Raw genomic sequence first — 20,182 nt, 5'->3', positions numbered from 1 at the left:
TTCCCTCAGGAGTCGGTGGATGCAAGGCCAGAGCTAAAGGGACAGTCTTGCATACTCCCGCATGGATGATACTGTTGCTCTACAGCTCCTGGATGTGTTAATGCTAACATGTTTGTGGTGGATATTTAAGTGTTATGTTCACAGCTTGTTTGCATTTCCCCACAATTCTGAAAAAAAAATCAGTTCATGTAGTTTGTCAAGTGTGTTTACAGGTCTTGCAGTAAAGTATAAAGCCTTTTTGTGGCTCCATAGGAAGCTGTATTTAATCTGAAGAAACGCCTCCAATGATGAAGCTAAATTGCATTGTGGGCAATGCCAGGTTTTGAAAAGTTGTCCACTGATCAAGCATTGGCGCTCCTCGCATTTGTTTTCATATATGGGTGCCTACATTACCCACAAGGCAACTTAGCAACTGAATGACATCAATGGAGGCACTTTTTCAGATTACAGCAGCTTCCCCTGGAGGCTTTACACTCCTTTTTTTTCACAAATGCAGTAGTACTCCCCAAGACCTCTAAACACACTTGAATCTGTAAAATTGGTGGAGTTACCCTTTAACAGGCACAAACTTAGCAACTGCAGTTGGACAATAAGTTGCCACATTCTGCCAAGATGGAATAACCTATAGGTGACGTGACTTTTATTAGGTATTGTATATTGATGCACACTGTCTTCCCCTTATCCATGACCCAAATTAACACAATACACAAAATACTAATTTTGAATTATACTGTTTTGACATTTTTTATACAAGAAATCAATGTTATGAATCACTCTGTACTGTACTAACAAGAAAAAAATACAAAAGTGCTCCAGGATGGCAATCAAAACATTACATAACATTGCAGCTTGTAATTTGACACCCGCTGCATAAAATTTGAAGTAAAAAGTAAAGCTGTCACCTGTCTGTGTTCCAAAATCTCCCCGAACCCGCCCTACTCCGCCTGTGACTGGTTTGCTAAGATGGTTGTGTTTTCCAAGTATGAACTCGCACAGCTCTGGTGATATCTGTTTTTCTTGTGATTCTGATTCAGCAGTTTATGAAATTTTACACATCGACTCTCGCAGCAAGAGCAGCTGCAGACGTTGAGGAGTGACCTCGAGAGGAACAGCAGGAGAGGTTGGTGTGTTTACCTGCAAAATTACAACTCAAAACCCACTGTCAGATCCACGAGAAAAACAGACATCACCAGATGTGCTGTGTGAGTTAACGGTTCAAGTCAATCGCAGGAGAACGCAACCAACGAAGCCAACCAACCACAGGCGGAGTCGGGCAGTTCTTGCGAGAACTGCGGCAGGATCCATAAACGTGTCTGTGCTCTCTCAACGGCACAGTGGATGTGACATATCTCACTGGCTTGACTACTGCAAAATGCATTTGAAAAAATATATTATGGCACATTTTCATTTTTCTGGCCAACTAAAATTAGAAAACTGCGACTAACTATCGTGGACATCAGCACACTTAAGAACCAAGCAAGATTAGTTTGCATGCTCTTGTAGTATACCTACTTTAGGCGTGTGCTTACTCCTCCAGTGTCAACACTTCTTAATGAAAAGCCTGTTCACATTAGCATGTTGAATTTAATACGGGACACAGCATTGAAGTTCCTCTGCACCATCTAGAGAGCACATACCCCAAACTAATCAGTGAACTGATGCGGAGTCTGACTCCTATAGAGGGGCTCGCGGACACCTAATTAATTGGAACGTTGACCATGAGCCGATGCTGGGGAAACTTTAAGATCCCAAGGTTTCTGCTTCTGTGGCTCTAGAAATCAGACTTGTGGGGGAGCAAAATGTCAGTCACATTCATTGTTCGTTTTTGGATTATACTATACTACATACTGTATACCCTCACTGTTAAAAATGTGCTCGTAGTGATAAAACGCTTATCTTGCCTCTCTGCAGTTAACATCAAAGAAGCTTATAAAAAATGTACATATATTCCCATGTATGGCTTCAATGAGTCTTGCACAGATAATGGCAACATGAAATAAATGACACAAAACATATTGTAAGCTCATTTGACTGGAGGTGTCACTATTGTGCACATGGCTGGCTCAGCATCATCCTCTGCGTGGTGAATCGAGAGCACCTTCGGTAAAGCCTCCCACCATGATAATCTTAACTGCAAGCTGCATTGTATATCCATTCTCGGAGGAAGAAGACACGTACAATTCTTTCACATATCCACTCATATGGATTTCAGGACTTTATTGAGCAATAAAAAATATACACCAAGGAAAATATCAATTTCCTTTTTCCCCATATTGTTGTTCTTCCATCTCAAAATCTGATTTTAATACTTCCAGATGCACGACCCATGATCCAAAGCGACAAAATGAAAAAGAAAAAGGAAAAAGGAAAAAAAAAAAAAAAAAAGAGCAGACTTTTTAGTTCAACAGCAGAAGTCGAAAACCACTGGAACAGTTTAAAAGCATCTCTGTTTGTTCATATTGTTCACTGAAAATTTGAAAAACGGATTTCAAACAGATTTTGGTTTGAACGGGAGTGAAATCACAGACTAGGTCGTCACATCTGAATCTGCCTCTCCGTAGAGTTCTGCCAGTTTCTGGAACTCAGGCCCCCAGTCGTCCAGGTAGTTATAATCCTGCTCTGAGTGCGTGCCGGGAGAGTCTAGAGGGCTGACGGTTCCTGTGGGGGAGCCCTGGCCCTCGTAAGCGTAGGTCTGGAGGGAGTCATAGGGCGGCACGCTGGTGTCCATGTCGGCCTCCACCAGTCTCTGCTTGATGAACTCATGCACATCCACCTCGTCCAGCTCCACCGACGGGCTCCTGCGGCTGCGGGGCAGGACGCAGTGTTGCCTCGCCTCGGGGCGAACGTCCCGTCGGAACTTGAGCTCTTCGGCGGCGGCTGGGTTGCGAAGGGCGATGATGTCGAAGGCCTCGGTGTCTTCCTCGCCTCCGCCCTCGTCGTCGTAGGTGACCACATTCTCTCGGATGTCCTCTTCGGAGATGATGAGGGGCTCTTTCTTGCTCCGCCTCAGGGTGATGAAGAGGACCACGATGGCTGCAAGACAGAAAAAGAAAATTGCATCAACGCTTGATTTAGAAAAAAAAACAAAGGAAATTGCGTGCTAAAAGTAATACCCCTCAAAAAAGAGAACAATAAATCTACAGTTCTGGAAAATGACTTCCTACAATAACTGACATATTTAATAGTTGTAGACAAAAGTCAGACAGGAAGAAAATTGCTTTTCTCAACAATTAAAATGACAAACTGCTCAGCAGAACAGCATCATATAATGGAACAGCTGAATATGGATACACGGCTCAGCCCTGTTTTTTTATGCTAATACCGATCCCTGTGTGTGCCTGTGTTTGTTAATTCACAGCTCATGACAGACAAACATGTTGTGGTTCATAAACAGCCAACCAAATGAACACAAGCAAATTATATGTGCATATTTATCTGATTTTCTATCACAACAATAAAAACTGGCCAAGCGACGAAGAGTTGTAAATCAATAATGGCGCTGTAGTCAACATTAGCGGTGGCTGTGATGGCACTCTGAATGCAAGCTGTTGAGATAATGACAATATACACATTATAATCATCATTGGAGCAGATTCAACTTCACATCCAGCAAAAAAAGCATTACATCATCTAAATATAAGGTGAGCACTTGCAAATATATGGAGTTAAGTCTAATATGATCATCTTTAAGCTTTGGTGAGGCCGGTAATATAAAGAATAAGCCAGTTGTGCCACATTAAAGAGGAAGCTGTAAAATATCTCTGCAGATAAGTAGCTTACAGTGTGACATATCTTTTCTGGCTATTAATGAAGTCATGAAGCCAAGTAATATTTGATGACATGCTACAGCGCCGAACTTGTTCCTACAACTAATGAGAGTTCTTCTTTGGGTTAATGATGACCTCTCCGCACGATGTTAACAGTAATGTCTATTTGATAAAATGGCGTCAGCCAGGGAAGTACATTCCTACAGCAATGCAATATCTAAAAGGAGTTCATTATAGCACATTATCAGAGACGAGCAAGCAAGATCAGTGTTCCTGCAGAGGCATCTTTGCTTCACAATTAAATTGCACTGCATGTCTGCAGGAGGAAAAACATAAAAGGTTTACAGGGACAAAAAGGGAAATTCAACTGATGAAAACCCCTTTTCATAAAGTAGATATGAATGTTTTTTTTCACATCTTGGCATTATACATCAGACTGTTGCAAGATATATTTATCTAAACAGCGACCCAGCGCGTTAGATCAGCCTATCGGGATTAGAGGAGGGAAGGTGTTGGTGGTAGATTAATAGGAGGTAGAGGTTTCAGCTTTCATAACATCCAGGATGCAATGATGCATTTGGCTAATCTACAGTATTTACTCAAGCAATACATTTTTTTGTATACATATTGTGGTGTTTACAGCATTCTGTAGACGGAATATATAAAGCAATTTCAAAGGGAAGATTTAAGACTCAGAGTAGACTTAGACACCAAAAGGTGTGTTGACACCAAGCTCACGCTGTTTAGTTTAACACCGGAGCCTTTCCTCTTTCACTTCTCTTGGGCAGGAAAGAATAATCCCATGCAGACCGTGGCAGTTTTAAATAAACTGATAAATGCTGACCTGTCCCAGCGCTCTCACAACTGAGAACCTGAACCAAATACAATAAATTAAATTATCTTTTAAAGGCTGAACACATTAACGCAGTGGGGATCCTTTAGGACAGAATTTTAACGTATAGTGGGGTCCAAAATTCTGAGACTCTCTCATTTGCTTTAATGTTAGCACCCACTCTAGCGGCAATGGACCCCACAAAAACCTGATGGCTCCTGATGCTTGGCTTTCTCAGTCTTGTCCCCGCATAAAAGTTCAATGGGGTTGACGTCAGTATCTGCTGCTGTACCACCAGACTAAAGAACAGCTTCTTTCCTCAGACTACTCAATTCATCCTCCACGCTCAGCCACAAATAAGATTTTTTATGGCTTATTATTTATTCATTTTTTAATATAATTTTACAGCATAAAGGGACTACACATAACTTTTCTTTGTACAACACTAGTTAGAGTCACACCCCCTGAAAATACAGCACCTCAAATTACAACACAGCTTTTCAGGATTTTAGTGTATCATCTTGATGAAACAGTACAACTCCGCCGACACAGACCCTTGCATTTTTAATGCAGGGCCATTTTCGACCTGAATGCCAGGATGCAAGGTCTTCACATTTGGCAATGAGCTTCTGCACTGTGTGTGAACAGGTGATAAATGTGTGTAATAACAAATGTAATAAACTATGTCATTACAACATAATGGTCACATTTCCTGATGAATTTGTGTCGGATCGGTGCAATTACCTCACACCAGGTAGCAGAGTGAGTCAGGTGGGTCTGAGACCCCCAGGGCATCGCCCACTGAATCCAACCCCAGGTATGAACAGATTATTAGAGCAGACTGTTAGAAGTATCTAATAGCTTGCAGTTATGCTTGGAGCATCAAATAATAAAATGATTTATCGTAGCCTGGACTCCTACAGCTATTCCTCTGTATTTTTTGCTTTATTCTTTAGCTGCAGGACTTAAATCAATCTAATCAATTACTAAAACTCAGTCTAGTAACTGAGCAACGTGTGGCCATGAGGCATTTTTCATAAACCCTGATTGAGTTGTACTTGGATAATCTGAAACTAAACGAAGAATGAAAAACTTTTCCATCATGGACTAAAAAAGATCTGCTCGACTGTACCCTTAGACGACTTATGACTAAAGTAATTATTCACAGATTCATCTACATATATTTCATTGTTCAGTGCAGTTCCCCGTCGGTGTTTTTAATGAAATGTCCCCCAACCTGCATGTGATTAATCTATGGGAAAAAAAACAAATTCACTACACTCCACCTGGTGCAGTGGCACCACAAGTGGGGTTACAGAGGGTGAAAAATGCAATTTGTGTGGGACAGTGCTTATCGCTGAACTTGTTTAAAGCAACCAATTACACAATGCAAGGATGTGAGAGTGTGTGAGGTGCGCTGGGTCAATCACACTGAGCAGAACTCGGAAATAAAGATTTTTCTCTTTTTCATTTACTTGCCCCTGCATACTTTTGAGCCGTTACATTTTGGCCATTTCCTTCTCTATCTACAGTTTAAAACATCGCTGTGGCTTAGAGGTAAACAGCCTGGATATAATGAGAAATAAAAATGTTACCCAGACACTCAGTTAATGCACCTTTCCATTATTTACCAGCATGCTCTGCGCTTTCCACGGTTCATGATCTACTTGTATTTGTAGTATATTCCTATCCACTGCACTGTACACACTATATCGTAATACACTCTCTACATTACTGCTTCCTCAATGGTCCATTCAGGTCATTTCATACGCCTAGCCAAGGCCAGTTGAGGACGAACTGTTGCTCTGCACACCACTTATGGTACCAGGGAGCATTACTCCAGTCTGAAGATATGTATTTGCAAGAGTAGAGGCCATTGCAAAAGTCTCATTATGCTGCATTCACCCTGGTTATGGAAGATTACACTGGGAGGCTAGAGAGCTGCATTGTGCTTCAAAATAATGTGTCTAATCCCAATAAGAGGCTATTCCATGTTCCAAGGCTAAAGAGCAAAACTTGTACAACATAAGCAAAAACCAAGTGGCAAGCTTTGGGGCTTGAAAATGAAGCCAAACAAGGAGTACCAAAAACTGCAGTTCCTTGAATGGCCACTTGAGGCTGGCTCCAAAATCACATCAATCCCCATAAGACTCCATGTTAAAATGCCCTTCTTTACACCAGAAATAACCATGTTTAGCAGCAAAGACATTTTTGTACCAGTTTGCCAATTAATATTAGGGCTTAAAGTTATGCATAATTAAGGGCGTGGCCACTTTGATTTGTCCACGCAATTATGAGACAAATATATTGTATATATACTGACAGACGGGAGGGGAGGGACAGACGCCGGCCTTTCTGATCACTGGGCGACGCTGTTGACTGAGGCTGGAGCTGGCGAGCTCTGGAGGAGACAGCTGTGGACAGAGTCTGGAGCTTCTGGAGGACTGAGATTCCAGCTTGGTGGACTGTGGTGGGTATATTTCAATAACCAGGCTTCATTTGGCTCCCTGCAGCTCTGCCCACGCTCCACCTATTTGCCCATTTTTGAATTCGCCGGAGTTAGGCGGAGCTAGGCACTGCCAAGACGACAATGGCCTGAGCCACCCACTTTGACCTTCAGACTGGCCTTTTCAGAGACCTAAGGTTGATGTCATGGTGGCTCTCTCCCCTAATTTTTCAGTGGTAAAAACACGAGACATAAGTACTAGCGCTTGATCAATAATTCAACCATGTCATTCACACACATTTTGAAGTTTGAACAATCAGTTTGAAAACAGCTTTTTGTATTTGACGAAATACTCCTTGACCCAATCAGACTAATGTGGGTGCAGATTTCTTACTAGAAAGAACTGCAAAGGATTATTATCATATCAAGTAAGATCCTCAAATTAACAGAAATTTTCTATTTTGCCATAGCATTAGCATTAAGTATTTGTTCTGCATTGAGTTAATTCCACATTAAGCAGGTTATGGTTGTGTTTTTAATCCAATTCCTCTTTTCTACCCAATTAGTTCTATAATACTGTACTCTTTCACTTGAAATCAAATTACTACAATCCAAACAATGATCCACTTATGAATATTTGATGTTGTTTAAGTCACGTGTAAAGGCCATTATCAACTGTGTCGGCTCAGAGATCGTTTGTGTCCCTCTCTGCTTTGCTGCAGGCTTAATTAGAGTGGCTTATTAGAGGGCACAGAGATAAAACAAGGACATTAATCGGACAGATGGAAAACAATCGGACCCAAACAAATCACACTGACAAGCAAAGGCGAGCAGGAGTTGAAGGGGTGAGCCATGTCTATGTAAGTGATATATGGTGGAGATTGATGCGCCCGCTCCACAACTTTTATCTGTCAATCAACTTTAGTCTACATCTCTAAAACCAGCCTGCCACTCTCTTACAACACCTCGTGTAAAAAGACCTATCACTTACTTTTTCTTGTGTCTCATGTGTGTTCATGCAAGACATGCTATTTCTTTCAGTCTTGAGCACTTTGCTCATTCATGCCATCTAAAGACAAACGATAGGTTTTATGGGTTCAAGGACAGTCTCTTGGCAGATGCTTGCACATGTTACAGCTCACCTTAAATCTATTTCATATCTATTTTCAATGCTGTGCAGGCATTTAGGGAATGAGTACACAACTGTAGGAATGAGTATTGCAAGAACCTTTCAGTGTGCCTGAGTATCTTTTTTAACATTTCAGCCGCCAGATGTGGTCTTGTTGCACTTTGTTTGTATACGTCTAACTATAAAGAAAGCAATCTTTGTCTTTCTGTCTGTAACTTATTTGCATATATTGATAACTGTTCGTCAGATCTATTTCATACTTGGCAGGTTTGTTGCTGAGGACCCAGGGAAGAGCAGAATTTGGTTACACATTCAATGTGAATATATTCTGATTAAACAGTGACCGCCGCTCTGTGCAGCAGCGGGGGCATGGCTTCAGCACTTTTGCATCATGGCTCAAATCGTAATGGAGTCTGGATGATCGGTGATTGCTTGGCAGCGCTGTCAGCTGCTCTGTCATGCCTCTCTCTATTTGGTTGTTGTGGCCCTATTCAGAGAGTACCAATGTAATCATCCAGAGTTTAAATCATAAATATAAAACATGTTTGATATCATCGGGTCTGTGTCTATGAGAGGTTCAGGAGGCTTAAGACTGAATCTGTAAACCCCTCACAATAGCAGATAATCTGTTTTTTCGAATGGGCTCTGCACTAGTTTACAATAAATCTGCAAAGCTTGATCACCTTCTTAGAAAGAAAAAATAGAAAGCAGTTGAAGTGGTAGTTGAAAGATGGCCTGATTTCACCTCTTCCTGCTAGCTTAAGTGAATCAGGCAAAATCAAATTAGCCATTGCTTTCCTTGACCTGAGATGCACCATCTCTGAAATCTGCCAGCACCACCTAAATAATATTGAGATCCAATCTTGAATAGAGCAGAATCAAGATAATGAAAACCCTTATTACTACCAGGTATAAATGCAAAGCCTGTGCCATCATACAGATAATTCATCCAGATAGAGATCACATATTATTACCAGGTGTAAATGGGGCCAAGTGTTGAGGTTCAAGAGACTTAAAGTACAAAGGGACAATTAGCATAAGCAGAGAGGGCTGCATGATAAAAAAGGGACTGCAATTACTTAGCATGCATCTTAGACCACCATTCCTCCAGGACACACACAATAAGCTGTTTCTTAACTGTACCTGTCATTAAACCCAGAGATGGTGAATTATGAGAGATGGTGCAGGCAGGGCAAATGAGTGACTGTTAATGGAGCGGAATCTGATTCATTTTGACTGCGATCCACTGACAAACTCTCAAATCTCTTGGGGTGATGGGTTTCCAAACCTCTGTATAGTAGCTGAGCTACTGTATGTGTGAGACACTTGGCTTGTAACTGGAAAGTGTGAAGCCCACAGTAAAAAAAGGTGTGATGAGGTCCTGTCTCTCCCTGTTTCTCTTTCTCCCCTCCGTCCTAACTACGGTCTCCGTTGTGCTGATGATTAGTGATTCAGCGTGTGTCTCTCACTCAAGCGTTTGCTCTAGACAGTGGTGATGGCCTTTTGTTCGCCTCAGCCAGAGGGTTTGGCATAGAGGAGGAAGAAAGCTAGTATGAATATGCATAACCTTCACGCACTAATGTCCACAGACAATCACTGAAGAGGGGAGGGGAGAGCTGCAACGGTGAGGCTGTGTTATTAGACAGTTTTGTCTAATCATGTCCGACTGCAGTTTTGGTTTGCAGAGGAGGAAATTGCTCTGCGACATTTCTCACGCCCTAAGTTTAGTTGAATTTGGTTGATTTAGTTCAATGTTTCAGACATTTTCCACCTCCAACGTTGCTGCGTCCAAATAATAATTTTTCTTATCTTACCCTCAAATCCAAAGTGAAAGATCGTATAGATTACACATAATCATTTGCAGTCAACGGAAAGACAGGTTGCTATAGTGACAAGGCACATGCTCATTGACTGAGGGCATGTTTTCTGGGTGGTGCAATGAGCTAGTAACACATATGCAGCCCTGTTTTTTATGATTGGGTTTGATATTCACGGTGCAGAACGCATCCGTCACACATCTATGTTGGCTGTCACCACACTCCTTCATGCTTATCCTTCGCAACATGCAATGTCAAACATGTACCGGGCAGAGAGTGATGGGGAAGGAGATTCAGTTGCATGGTAAGAGAGCGCATTTGAATTGAATTTCAAATCAGCAACAAATATGATTTAGGTCTAATCTGATTTTTCTGATTCGAGCTGCCTGTCTGTACACGAGCATGGTTTATTCTTAGACGTCTTTCAGTTGTACACACCTCCTCTCTGAATCACATTGACCCTGCAAACTCCGTTCGCCTCTTCTTTGCCGTCTTTGTCCTCGCCATCTCCTTTCAAGACACCTCTCCTCCAGCCTCCTCTCTGTGTCCTCCTTCTCTACCGTCCTTCGCAATCCTTTTCTTTTTCTTTCACCCATGACCTACGCTACTCTTTCTACCCTCATTCTAAATTCTACCTGTGTCCTCACATGTCTATTCGTCCCTCTGTCCTCCTCTGCCCTTGTCAACCCCCTTTCAAACCCTTCCACCCTTCCCTGCTCCTCTATGGTTCATCTCCTCCATCCATGCCCTCAGGATGTTGCCCCCGGGCAGCTCCCCCCTGCTGAAGTCCCCACCAGGGCTGTCCCAACTTACCCAGCAGGATGACGATGCACAGCAGGATGGCAATCAGAGCCCCCGTGCTGAGACCAGCCGAGGAGAGGAACGCTTCGCCTTGGCACATCCGGATCCTGCCGTGGCGTTGGCACGGGCACACCCGCAGAGTCAAGGTGCTGGTGCCGCTAAGCGACGGCTCCCCGCCGTCCCACACCACGATGGGCAGCTCGTAAAGCTCCTGGGTCAGGTGGTTGAAACGCCGCCGCCTGGCAATGATGCTGGCAGTGCTGTCTGTAATAAAAAGAGATGAAGGGAAATTAGCCCCCTTGGCTAAAAAGACTAATTGATGGTTTCCTCTTTCTTCTCAATTATGTTGCTCTTTCAGCGAAACCTGCAATTACCTATTTATACAGACACACATTTAGATTAAGGGTAGGGATCATTGGCCAAACAGAAATCCCATCCACGTTTGCCATGCCGAATTGGATGCTTATGCTTTTGAAGTATCTCAAGCTGGTATAATTTTTACCGCGTCTTACTGTCGCTTCCCTGTGTTCCAAGGCTGATTTATTTGAAAAGGTGTTTACTATTTTAATGCGCTGCAAACGAGCAGTTCACCTTGGCCTCTGCGATAAACACCGTTAATGGAACATGTCAGAGAACTAAACAGAAATAAAAAGGAAAATAGAAAAGGCAAATGAGGGAGAACTCAAGAGGAGGAGGGGTTTACTGAAAGATTCAACAAAGAGGAGGAAGCAAATAACCACACGGACGCAACACTTGTATACACATGAAACAAAAGGCGGATTGAAAAGGAGCTCATTGTGTTACTTGTAGTCTCTCTCCGGTGGACCTGGATTCATGATCTGAGACAGCCACAACGATGACAGTGATAAAACAACTCTAATTGGAATATTTTCTATGAAAGATGTTCTGCATGTGTCAAAATGAGCGTGTATCGGCCCGCGGCAGGGATCCTTATTTCACGTGTTCGCCATAAAGATGATTTATCGACAGTATAACATGCGCAGCAGGCTACTTGCCAATGTGCTCTACATTGCTGCAGCCAACTGAAGCAGCCTTGTTTGCTCCAGCCAAGTTTATTTTTACATCAGTGGATTGTGGAACTACTGGGAGATTATATAAATTAGGAGCAATATATTAGACAGTACATGCAGTCCAACATGGAAGCACACACAGCTCCTAGCATCGCTGATAGGACTGTCATTAGCCATCTGGTGGCATTTCTGGTCCAGTTGCACACCAATCCCAAACTGAGTCACTATGCTGCATTGAATTAGATAATGGGCTGTCTTATCCATACTGTTTTGGCAACACCAGCTCAAAGTAAGTGCCAGCAAAGTGGTAGAAACTTTCTGTAAGGATGAACCAAAACCCCTACATTTGCCAGTAGAAACAGGGGAATGGTTGACTACTGATTAAAAGCATCTGCCACTTGCATGTTTTTGTACAGCAATAGTACGTACTGTAACTTTGTTTGTATAGCAAAATACACGATTCAGTAATGGCAGCAATTAAAGTAAGCAAGTACAACTGTGCCGAGTTTCATGCTTTTATGAAAAAGTGAATGATCTTTTCACTTATCACCCGGACTACGTGTCTAAACAAATGGGTCTTGACCTGCTCTCTCGAAGAAGTCCGCAGTGTACACAGATCTTAAGCCAAATGGGAGAGTACCAGAGGTCAGAAGCCACAACCCTCAAAAGTACAATCTACTTTAGTTTTAAGCCTAGATAGAGGAACTACTGTAGCAGCAAGCCCTGATCGCAGGACCTTGAAGACCTGCTTGTGACAACATGGTGCTGGTGCTGCAGCAGATCTCTGATGTGATCTAAAAGTGATTGCAAGAACTTTAAATTGGATTCTGTATTAGATGGGGAGCCGGTGGGGAGCAATAAAAATTGGTGTCACATGAGACCTTTTAACAGATACAATTCTCACAGCTTGAAATAGGAACATTTAAATCGAAGAAAATGTTAGTATTGTCCAGTTAATTGTAGCAAAGTGATTATTAAAAGATACTCACACTGCTCATGTATCCTGTAGCTTTGAGTTATAGTATAATGCTGGTTCATAGTCAGCTTTACAGGAACATTTCTTGTGGTTAGATGGCAAAAAATGGCTGCTCAGGCTCACTTGTTAGTAGGGATGGGCATGAGCACTCGAGTATTTGAATACTTGATCCGGACGTCAGCATTCATTCAATGTATAAAGTAATGACATTTTTTATATACACATTGGTGCAGTGGTGGCCTCACAGCAATCCTGGGTTAGAGACGTGGCTGGGGCAGGGCCTTTCTATGCTGAGTCTGCATGTTCTCCTATTGTCCGCGTGGGTTATCTCCGGGTGCTCCAGCTTCCTCCCACATTTCAAAGGCATGCAAGTCAGGTAAATTGGTCATCTAAAGTGCCCAAAGGTATGCGTGTGAATGGTCTCTATACAGTATGTCAGCCCTGTAATGAACTGGCGACTTGTCCAGAGTCTACCTCGCCGCTCACCCAATGTCAGCTGGGCTCGGCTCCAGCCCCCCCGCGACCCTGTAAAGGATAAGCGGTTACGGATAATGGACGGATGGATTTTTGATATAATAAATGTAAAATTGAAACGACCCCGCTGTACCTTTAAAAGTTTAAATCTTTCAGATGTAAGTGCTGTCTCAAATATCTGCACAGGGCAGAGTAGATTAGCCAGTTCATCATGAAAACGGTGACTGGAGATATGCCCCTTTATAGAAGAAGGCGGCTTTCATGAGCTGATTGTGTTTCCTGAGCCAGAGTACAAGCTACCAGGGTGGCCGACAACAACTATAAGAGTGGAGAGGATGTTTGTGAAAAATGCAGTGAAATTTAGGGCTGATCTGTACAGTGCCAACAAGGCACTACTGACAGTGTCTAAGATGTCTCAAGTGCTCGATGAAAATTTAATGCGAGTACTCGAAAATGGAAATTACTTAAAATGCCCATCCCTCGTTGTTAGCCAAACTTATGTGCATAATTTCACCTAAACCCTTCGAGCTGCTCACAAATGCTCAAAAACTATATCTACATTAAAGTGCTATACGGAGGCAGCTCAAGCAAGTCCAGCTGCCTCTGTAGAGCACTATGCAATTAAATAGTGGCTGTTTTTTGGGGAAGATTCTCAGTCATCCAGGCCATGGTTTATCCGTTTCCTCTTGCAACAGAACATGCTAAGCTCATTTCCCATTCGTCAGGGATGTTAAACACCACCGTCCAACAGCTAAGAAGCTTACACCGACATGTAGGCCATCGCACGACCACTTCACATGAAGGGCTTGCTCTGAGGGTTTACCATTTTAAGAATCTAAACACGCAACGCTTTCTGGTACCTGCACACTGTGTGTGAGGGGTTATCTCTGCAGTTTAGCCACTGGAGCACAGGGACCACAAAGAGCACTGACTGAACATTCGCAAAATTTAAGGCACACCAGCCCTTTAAAAAGTTGTATCATGAGCTATAAAACACAGCTTCACACAACAGCTACAGCCATCCCTGTTCATTCAAAGAACATGGCTGGATGAATCACGTACATGGGTGACTAACTTGGGCCTCACATGACTGACTAACTAGAAACTTGCGGATGACACGTTGCTGATATATACAGTATATCCACATGGTATTTTAAGGCTTGAAAATGCTGAATCGTGCACAGGGCAACCTTTTCCTTTCCACCCAGCGAGAACACCTCCGCCGTGCTGTACTATCGTGCTGCTGCTCTGAGACCTCGCCTCCCACTCCAATCTCTGCTCCATCTATGAATAATTATAATGATCGACAGTTGGAATGACAACACGTACTTCAAGCTTTATTAAGTCAGACTCGCAGTATCACCGTATCAGCAAGCAGATGGGTGGGGGGTTTGAGAGAGTGCAGTGTGAGAGATGCAAATAACAAGGAAGAGAGATGGGGAGTTGGGAAGATGAGAGGAGAGGGGGAGGCGAGGGGGTGAATAGAGGAGGTGTGTGTGTGTGTGTGTGTGTGTGTGCCAAAGAGAGAGCAGAGAGGGCGAAGGCTGAGGCAGAGGGATACAAACAAGCAGTGCTTGTACGTGGTGTTCGCTGTCACAGCCTTTACACTTTGAAGCACAAGAGCGGCGGCAGCGCAGGTCCTCGCACAGACCACAGCGAGGAAGAGCACATCAATTATGTCATGCTAATTTCACATTAAACCGCCTCTCTTCGCAGGTGGGTGGAGGAGAGCTGCGCGCCTGCTGATTAACGCCGCAGTGAGACGGACCATCTGCAGCCACGTGGCAGCACGAGTTAGCACAGTTGGGACACGTCGTTGCCTGCAGTGCGAGGCAGGCGACCACGCAGGAAATGAAGGGAAATGCACTTTGAAGAGCACTCTGCACTTCACTGAAAATTATCCTGAACATTTTGATCTGTGTTGTTTTGCAGATCACTAGCAATCAATTTTTTCCTTTTTTTTTTGTCTTCCTGGAGTCTGGTTTTCTATTACATAAAAAATGCACACAGGCTTTAATATGCATGTGAATGAGGCTTTACACAACCCTGTGGAATTATCGCCCTGCAGTGGGCTCGTTAAGTACAAGCCACTAACTGGCAAATGGCCTCATTTTTTAACTTTTCCAAAGGCATTAGCATGCTAGGTAAAGTATCACTTACATAACTTTTGTATCACTTGTGCATTCCTGTCTCTCCAACCAAAGACATGAATTAAAGTGATATTTCGCAATGCGAAAAGTTGGAAATGCAGAAATTCTGGCAATAACTCTTTCTCAGTCTGTTTTCATGATTGAATTTATGACTCCTTCATTTTTACACAGATACAGTTTTGAATGGCAAAATCAGCACAAAGAAAGCGGATGTGAATCATCTGTAGAGAGGTGCATGGAAAACCAGAACATCCCTGATTTGCAGAATCAGGAATGCACACACTCAAATAAAAAATTTGACCATATAGTGAATTCAGATATCTTTGTCTTACAGCTGGCTCACTGCAAAATATATCAAGAGTGATTAAAAAAAAGGAAAAAAAGCAAACCAACAATAGACACGCGACGCAACCACATCTCCACAGACTTGAAACTTGCCTACACATGCACTTAGCTGGATTCCTTGTGAACTTTGGTGGGTGTGTGTAGGTGCCGGTGATGGGATTCAGCACGAAACCTTCTCTCCAGTTGCCACTTGGAGCACAACACAAATTGTAGTGGCACTGCTTCGTGGGCAGAATGTATATTGGGTCACGTTCTAACGGTAGGTATAATGTTGTAAAGGTTATGGAGGCTGCAAATGTTAAGAAAATGTATGTTTTGTGTAGGTGCCGCAGGTGTCTGAGTCCATACCATTGTTCTTCCCGCTTGCAGAAGGAGCAATGTATTTTTGTTGCAAAAGGTTAATTCGTTTGGGATTATCTTATCCATCTACAAGGCTCTGCGCTGACTGGGATGTATCGGTCGACCCACCCACCGTCTCATGAGTGAGGTTCTGCTACATCAAGAACTGGTCTAAGAAAGATCCCTGGTTGGAAACATTTCTTATTAATACTGTCTGAAAACAAAGTATTTTATTGTGACTGTTCATTAGATGTCAGTTATTTCAAAGGCACATGACTGTTAGAAAGTTGGCCAGTTGACTGTTCATCATGATAGTTCACTCAGCACTGATATATAGTTGAAACAGATTTCAATCTCCCTCCATTATTTCACTTTCTCACACTGAAAATTTAATTTGACTCCTCACATCAGAGGTTGAGGATGTTGGCAGGTGGAATAAAAATAAAAACAATATTCGCACATCTGCATAACTAAGATAACTTCATTCTAATCGAAGAAAACTTTGTTTTATGATCACAAAGTCATACGAGCGAGGTGGAAATCGAGATCATTTTGCTGTGTGGAGCCCGGGAAGCTGGTTGATAAGAACTTTTTACTGCAGGAAAGACACGGTAAAGTTGTGTTTCTCAGTGCATCTAATGTATCTCAGTGTGTTTCCTTGTGTAATAGCGCTTCACCTGGATGTAGGTGTAATGGCATATTCATGCATGTTTAATTCTTAAAGTGAAACTCTCGCCAAAAAGCAACCGAGGCTTTATTTATTATTGGGTATGAGTCAAACCTTCACGTACAAGCACACTCATGACCAAAGAGGCACTTTTAAGATTTACCGTAGTTTCGTTTTGGGGCAAGCTCATTTTGAACGGGAGTACATAGGGCATACCACGACGGCATCAAAATGTCTATTTTTAGACCACTAAGAAGGCTCCACACATCATGAAACTTTACTGGTAGCATCACCAGGGTCTCTACTCATGACACAAGCAGTAAGAACATTGTTTGTGTACACAAAGTGTGTGAAAAAGACGGTTTTGAACTACTTACGCTTAGCTACTGGGACTCCGGCGCGCCGCCGCCATTCCAGGCAAAAAGTGTCGATCTCCAAGTGCAGCCATCATGACGGAGAGTAACGGTGGGACGCTCCTCGGGCTTATTTCCAGATGAATTCGCGGATAATTCGTTGTTCTGTCGTTAGTCAAAAGCAACACTGACGTCCATGTTGACAAGGGAGCCACATATTACAAACAGTACGGCATCAACAGCCGGTGATGTCACGTAACCTCTCGCGTGGTTGTTGTTGCCGGAAGAGATCGGAGATCGACACTTTTTGCCTGGAATGGCGGCGGCGCGCCGGAGTCCCAGTAGCTAAGCGTAAGTAGTTCAAAACCGTCTTTTTCACACACTTTGTGTACACAAACAATGTTCTTACTGCTCGTGTCATGAGTAGAGACCCTGGTGATGCTACCAGTAAAGTTTCATGATGTGTGGAGCCTTCTTAGTGGTCTAAAAATAGACATTTTGATGCCGTCGTGGTATGCCCTATGTACTCCCGTTCAAAATGAGCTTGCCCCAAAACGAAACTACGGTAAATCTTAAAAGTGCCTCTTTGGTCATGAGTGTGCTTGTACGTGAAGGTTTGACTCATACCCAATCATAAATAAAGCCTCGGTTGCTTTTTGGCGAGAGTTTCACTTTAACCAATTAGAAATATCTCAGCCCATGTGGAAGATTGATGAGAGGTTTAAAGGAAAAGATGCCCAGAGAAATATTCTGTCTTGGATTCTGAATCTGGACCCTTTGTATTCCAGACGTGCATTGTACTTTTCTGCAATCTGAAGGATAAACTGCTTCGAATAGACAAAGAGAATTTTGTTCTTCTGTGTCTCAGTGTTTGGTTCCTGCAACCTGTAAGTGGTTATTTATTTAAACTTATTGAAGGCTGAAACAAACCACTACAACACTCTACATCCATATATCCTGAAATGTTGTTACACATCACTTTTCATTCGATAGAACAATTTTGACAGAGGATTATTTGAAATGGGTTGAACAATTTTGACAGTTTTCCTACTATATAGAACAATGTAAACTGAACTGGGAAACCATAATGTCCTCAAAGAGTGGTTTGCAAGCTGTTGTGCATCATTTGCACTTACTGCACGATGAGGCCAACTATACAGTGTAGCCCAAGCTAGAAGGATTGGCATCTGCTCACCTGAGAAGGCTTTCTGAGTGGAAACTGTGCTGCCAAGATGTAACTGTAATAAGAATGTATTCGATGAATAACACTGTAGTTACTTGGTACAGAAGGTTTGGTTTGACACTTGTTTTGATTCAGTAAGCCTCTGTCAACTAAGCAGCACAGGGCAATTAAAGATAATGTAACGCATCTAGATGTAATTAAACCCAATCACCAGAATAAATGTTGGCTAAGTACGTTTCTGCCAAACCACCTTCACGTTTCTTTGAATTCAATTTAAAATTATTCTCGTGGCACAATGCTGTGCTTGTAGTCTGGTTAGGTCCTAGCACAAAAACAACTCGGTAAGGGTAAGGAAAACATCATATTTTGGCTTAAACTAACCATTTTCGTCACCACAAACACGAAAGGGAATACCCCGAGATCTTGTTAAAAACACCTGTTATTGTCGCTACGATACAGATGCAGATGGCCCGACTTCACATCACACTTACTAAAGTTGAAACACAAACTCGCACTTGGCAGCCTAGTACACCACCATCCCCTCCACAAACATGTAAAGTGAACGTAATATGTTTTCACTGAAATGTCAATATATATGTAACCTATGAGACAAATTTGAACATATCTGTTGTTTGCAGAGGCGTTGACCAGTCACATTTTATTCTTGCGACTAGGCTGCAGCTTTGAATATCTTACACTAATATCATTTTGAGCAGAAATAACAGGGCTTACATGCCGAAAAACAAACAGAACATCAAGAGACAAACGTTGCAATCTCCTTTTAAAGGAAGCCTCTGCATTCAATAAGGATTAGTCTGGCGCAGTAAGGCTTAGTTTAACAAAACATGCCTGGCAGTGACAAGAGATAGCAGCTAATGATGAGGCTGCTTGTAAAAAAAAAAACAATATGCTTTTGCCCACTGCATTGGTTTCAGCATATATACTTTCACAGCATGGTGTGTTTTTTCCATAAGGTTTTATTTTGTGTATTTGTGTTAATTATGGGTTGGCATGTAAGCCTCTGCAGTAACAATCAAAAGGGACTGTGGAATACTATCATTATGTTGCTCTGGTACGCAGGAACAAATTGGTTCACAGCTTCGATGTGGCACTGGCGGCTGCTGAGGCCTTACTGCACACATAAAAAGCTTCTGCAAAACAACACTGGTTTATTTAATTCAAACAATGTTCTTCATCTTTCTTAAATCATAAACATCAAGAAATTAGGGAAAACACGCTTCGCTTGAGCACAGCTGTAACAGGAGAGCTAATCAAATGCCCCGATGCGAGATTGTGACTGACGACGTTTGGCTGCTTGTGCGGGTTTTGTCAAAACCTGCACGAGACAGGCTGCTCTGCCCTCTGTGCACAAATCATGCTGTTTCAGCAGATAATGATGTTTGGGAATCCAAAAGTATAACAGCCATTGCGAGTGAAGTGTGAACGACATAAAATCTAATTAAACGCCCCACATATATCAGTGGCTTGACAGCGCTTCTTTCAACACAGCTGATTAACTGTAATATTATAAGGTCTTCTGTGTGCACCCTGGAAGTAGATGTCTTCAGAAATCAATTGATCTATTTAAGTATGTGGGTTATTTAGAGATCATAGCCTCCGTTTAATTGCCTTTTTAGAGGCAAATGTCATCACAATGTGACAGATGAGGAGATCAAAGAGGCATTCAATTTCCAGTCATTGCGAAGTAGGGATAGTCAAGTTGAATGTATTTAAAGGGCTTTTAACAGAACAGGTTTGTCACAAAGTGCTTCCCTGGAGCAGCTGAGTAGAAGCACCCCCCTTGTTTCACCGTTTTAATGGTGCCTAATACACTGTAGGAGTTTGACCTGCATTTATTGCGGCACATTCAGC

At 42.5% G+C, this 20,182-nt stretch overlaps 1 protein-coding gene across 2 annotated transcripts in view; it reads right to left on the bottom strand.

Moving 5' to 3' along the window:
* Positions 1-549: 549 nt before the first annotated feature.
* Positions 550-20,182, bottom strand: part of LOC311249611 (cadherin-18) — a 182,737-nt gene continuing 163,104 nt past the window's right edge. For both annotated transcript variants that reach the window (XM_084340794.1, XM_084340793.1), the window contains exons 11-12: positions 10,805-11,056; positions 550-3,033 (exon numbers count right to left, since the gene is read on the bottom strand). In XM_084340794.1, coding sequence (XP_084196920.1) covers positions 2,528-3,033; positions 10,805-11,056 — 758 coding nt within the window. In that variant the 3' untranslated portion in view covers positions 550-2,527. The remainder of the gene's footprint in view (positions 3,034-10,804; positions 11,057-20,182) is intronic.

Source organism: Pagrus pagrus (genome assembly GCF_965226575.1).
Source record: "Pagrus pagrus genome assembly, chromosome: 20".
In the NCBI taxonomy this organism is placed as follows: domain Eukaryota; kingdom Metazoa; phylum Chordata; class Actinopteri; order Spariformes; family Sparidae; genus Pagrus; species Pagrus pagrus.
Note: the sequence above shows the minus strand (reverse complement) of the source record. Positions and strands in the feature narration are given on the sequence as shown.